General features: G+C 35.8%; 1 protein-coding gene across 1 annotated transcript; it reads left to right on the top strand.

Annotated features, from left to right (window-relative positions):
* Positions 1 to 809: 809 nt before the first annotated feature.
* On the top strand, positions 810 to 2,923 carry pet100 (PET100 cytochrome c oxidase chaperone). Its single transcript, XM_073494186.1, has 4 exons — positions 810 to 915; positions 1,104 to 1,190; positions 1,309 to 1,341; positions 1,662 to 2,923. Exons 1-4 carry the CDS (start codon positions 889 to 891, stop codon positions 1,749 to 1,751), a joined length of 237 nt encoding a protein of 78 aa, XP_073350287.1. The 5' UTR covers positions 810 to 888; the 3' UTR covers positions 1,752 to 2,923.
* Positions 2,924 to 3,252: the final 329 nt, after the last annotated feature.

The following is a 3,252-nucleotide window of genomic DNA, read 5'->3' as shown; positions in this document are numbered from 1 at the left end:
GTCGATGACGTCACGCGTAGGTCTTTCGTGGGACGTAATGAGCGTGTCACGGACTGCAACTTTAGCGGCAACTGTGAGGAGAAATTATACCTGTGCATCAGGATAACTGGCAAAAACGACAGCATATTTAGGAAACAATTATTAACAAATATTACAATATAGGTACAAATATTATAAAATGTCTTTTAAGGCTAAAGCACTGTTCTAAATCCACAGGCCAAAACGTTATTCAAGTTAAATTCAATGATAGGCTATATATTTTTGATTAGATTGGATTTAACGCTATAATGTAGGCGACGGTTTGAAAAAAAAAAAAACCTTGTCAGAAACATTTGTGTCCTAAAAGTTCGAAATAGTTTGAAATGTGTTTAGTAAAACCAATATTTAAAGATTTATATTTGAAAGATTGGGTTCCTGTCTAGACTAACCTGATTGTAAATTTGTTTTATTACATTAATGGTCAGTACAACGGGATCAGAACACATCCATTGCAGGGTTTTTTTGTAAGTAACTATTGCAATTCTTAAATGCACAGAGAGAATGACATCTGGACAAATTCAGTGGTTTGCAGCACCCCTCCGTGGACGACCGCTGCTCAAAATACATATATAATGGGTCAGCTGCAACCCAAAAGTGAGCTTCAGATTTTGAGATCGCCACATTTCATTTAATTAAGCGTTGAAAATGTATTGGAACGACATACCACAGATTGGATTGTCTATTTTCAACTGTGTTAAAAAATATATTTATTACTCACAACCTCTGCGCATGCGTGTTTGCATTAAAGTGATTGGACATTCGAGAAACCCGGAAGTAATGTGAAGGTCTTTGGCGATGGTTGAAGTTTAGATAACGCTCCATAGTTGAAGGCCCGGAATCGTTGTTAAAATGGGTGTTAAAATAGAGGTGTTTCGAGTAAGTATCGCATATTTTAAAGCTACTTCCGATGACATTTAATGTGTATAGTTCGTAAGGTTTAAACCCGTACAGATCGGCCCATGTTTCGTGGCTCGATCCAGCTAGTCGCTTTCATTAGGTTGTGCTCATGTAACAGTTTTCCACTATCACTCACTCGCTGGTCCGTTTGGGTTTGTTTTGATCAGATGATGCTGTATCTGTCTTTTCCCGTGACCATGTTCTGGGTCTCAAATCAAGCAGAGTATTTTGAAGAGTACATAGTGAAGAGAAAGGTCAGTAATGTTGATAATTTTGATCACACACATCAGTTCACTCAGCTAGTCAGTGTGCTCCTGGTAATAACAAATGTCTCTTTCTCTGTTCTATGATGGCATCTTTTATGGTATCCAGAGGGAAATCTTCCCCCCCGACGAGGGAATTCATGTAAGTGTAATTTAGAGAGTTCATGTGTTTACAAAGTCCACATTGTCCACAAACAATAAAACCACAAAAAACAAGTTAACATTGTAAAACCAAATGATAGTTTAATTAGCTATTTCTAGGATTTTTCTTTCTTTCTTTCTTTCTGTCTCTTTTTTTAAGAATTTGGCTTATAATCCTACATTGTTTTTTCACTTTTCATCACAATTAATTGTACCTTTTCATCTGGAGCTGCTTTTAATGATGTGTTGTTATACATACTGTACTGTTGTTGAACAGCACAATATATAATGGTAAAATGATTGTGTTGTATTTATTTTCAGAGGAAGGAGTTGGAGGATTTCAAAGAGCGAATGCGTGTTCGTAAGGAGCAGCGAATATTAAAACACATGTCTGCAGAATCTGAGAATTGAGGATTGGGGTTGAGGAAATACATGACTTCTCAGCACCATTAGTGGATGATTATCTGGCAGTGTTTTTTGGCAGAAGAAGACTGATCGGACTCGAGTAGGAGCAAGACACACTGGAAACATCAGAGAAGTTAACACATCTTAAAGGTGTGCTGGACATTTTCCATGGATTTATTATGCTTAACATAGCTAATATTAAGTTTAATTTACATGTGTAAGACTTTTCAAATGACAGAATTATTTGTGTTTGAATGCCTGATCAGTTGAGCTGCTGTGATTTCGCTTTCATAAAATAATTATTTCAATCATATCCAGTTGGATCTAATGTAATTGTCATGATTCATTTTGTGAGGTGCAGTGCCTATAAAATGAAACCCCCATGGGATGTTCTGCATGTGTAGTGTTTTTCAACATTGTATCACAGTGGTTGTAAAATGGCAGTTTTGACACTGATCAACAGAAAGGGACCTCAATACGAAAGTGCAAAAAATTCTCTATAAACTAATTTGAATTAGAATTACAAACCTGAAAACAAAATAACTGATCTAAGTATTCACCACCTTCAAATCAATATTTATGAGAGGCACCAGTGGCAGCAATTATTGTCTTTTGGCCTGTGCTAAAAAGTCTAGGTAGCTTTACATTAAATGTATTTACGTGAACATCATGTATATGTTAGTGTGATATTATGTTGATTCTCATCAGGCCATAGAACCTCTTTCTACTTTACTGTAGACACTTCTTATGCCTTCTGGCAAACACTAGCTAAGATATTCTGAATATGTTAACAGTAGCTTTCTTAAAAATGTAGGGCTACTTGTTGCGGTACAGAAGCATTGAATGTTCCTTTGGCTTCATGGTTTTTACACCTTGCAGGTAAAGGTATGTTTAATCTAAAATCATTTGTTACACCTTGGCTACACACAGGATATTACCCTGTGACATTCTACAATTGCTGGCGCTAAAATTATTTAACTGTGTGATACTTTGACATTAAATCATGTTTTTTTTTTTTCAGGTTATCAGTGTCAGAAACAGCCTAATCACATTCACTCTATTTACATGAAGAAGTTGAGGGGGTCGGGGGAATTGATCCTATCAGCACTGATTATGTGTATATTTCATGTCATTTTAATGCTGTTTTGTTATTAAAGTTGTTTGGTGGTTTTGCTTCACCTGTTGTAAAAGAAACATTGATTTTTGTCAGTGGATTTGCATTTGCTTGTGTTGGGATATGATGTATCTCATGCGCTGTACATCTTATGGCTACAGCTTTACTGATGAATTTTACCCTAAATGTCACCAAAATTATGTGAGTGCAAAGCAGCTGTTCCAAGGTAATGCTTGTTTTAAGAGGTAACATTTGCTCTCACATACAGTTACTATAACAGTTAATAAATTGTTTATGACAATTCATAAATCATTTCTAAAATGTCATGCCAAGCAGAAAATTGCACCAAGACCAACTATCTATGATCTCCTAAGTATGAATATATCTGAGGAA

The sequence above is a fragment of the Pagrus major genome, chromosome 23, assembly GCF_040436345.1.
Source record: "Pagrus major chromosome 23, Pma_NU_1.0".
NCBI classification, from domain to species: Eukaryota; Metazoa; Chordata; class Actinopteri; order Spariformes; family Sparidae; genus Pagrus; species Pagrus major.
The sequence above is the reverse complement of the archived record's forward strand: the minus strand, read 5'-3'. Positions and strand labels throughout refer to the sequence as shown.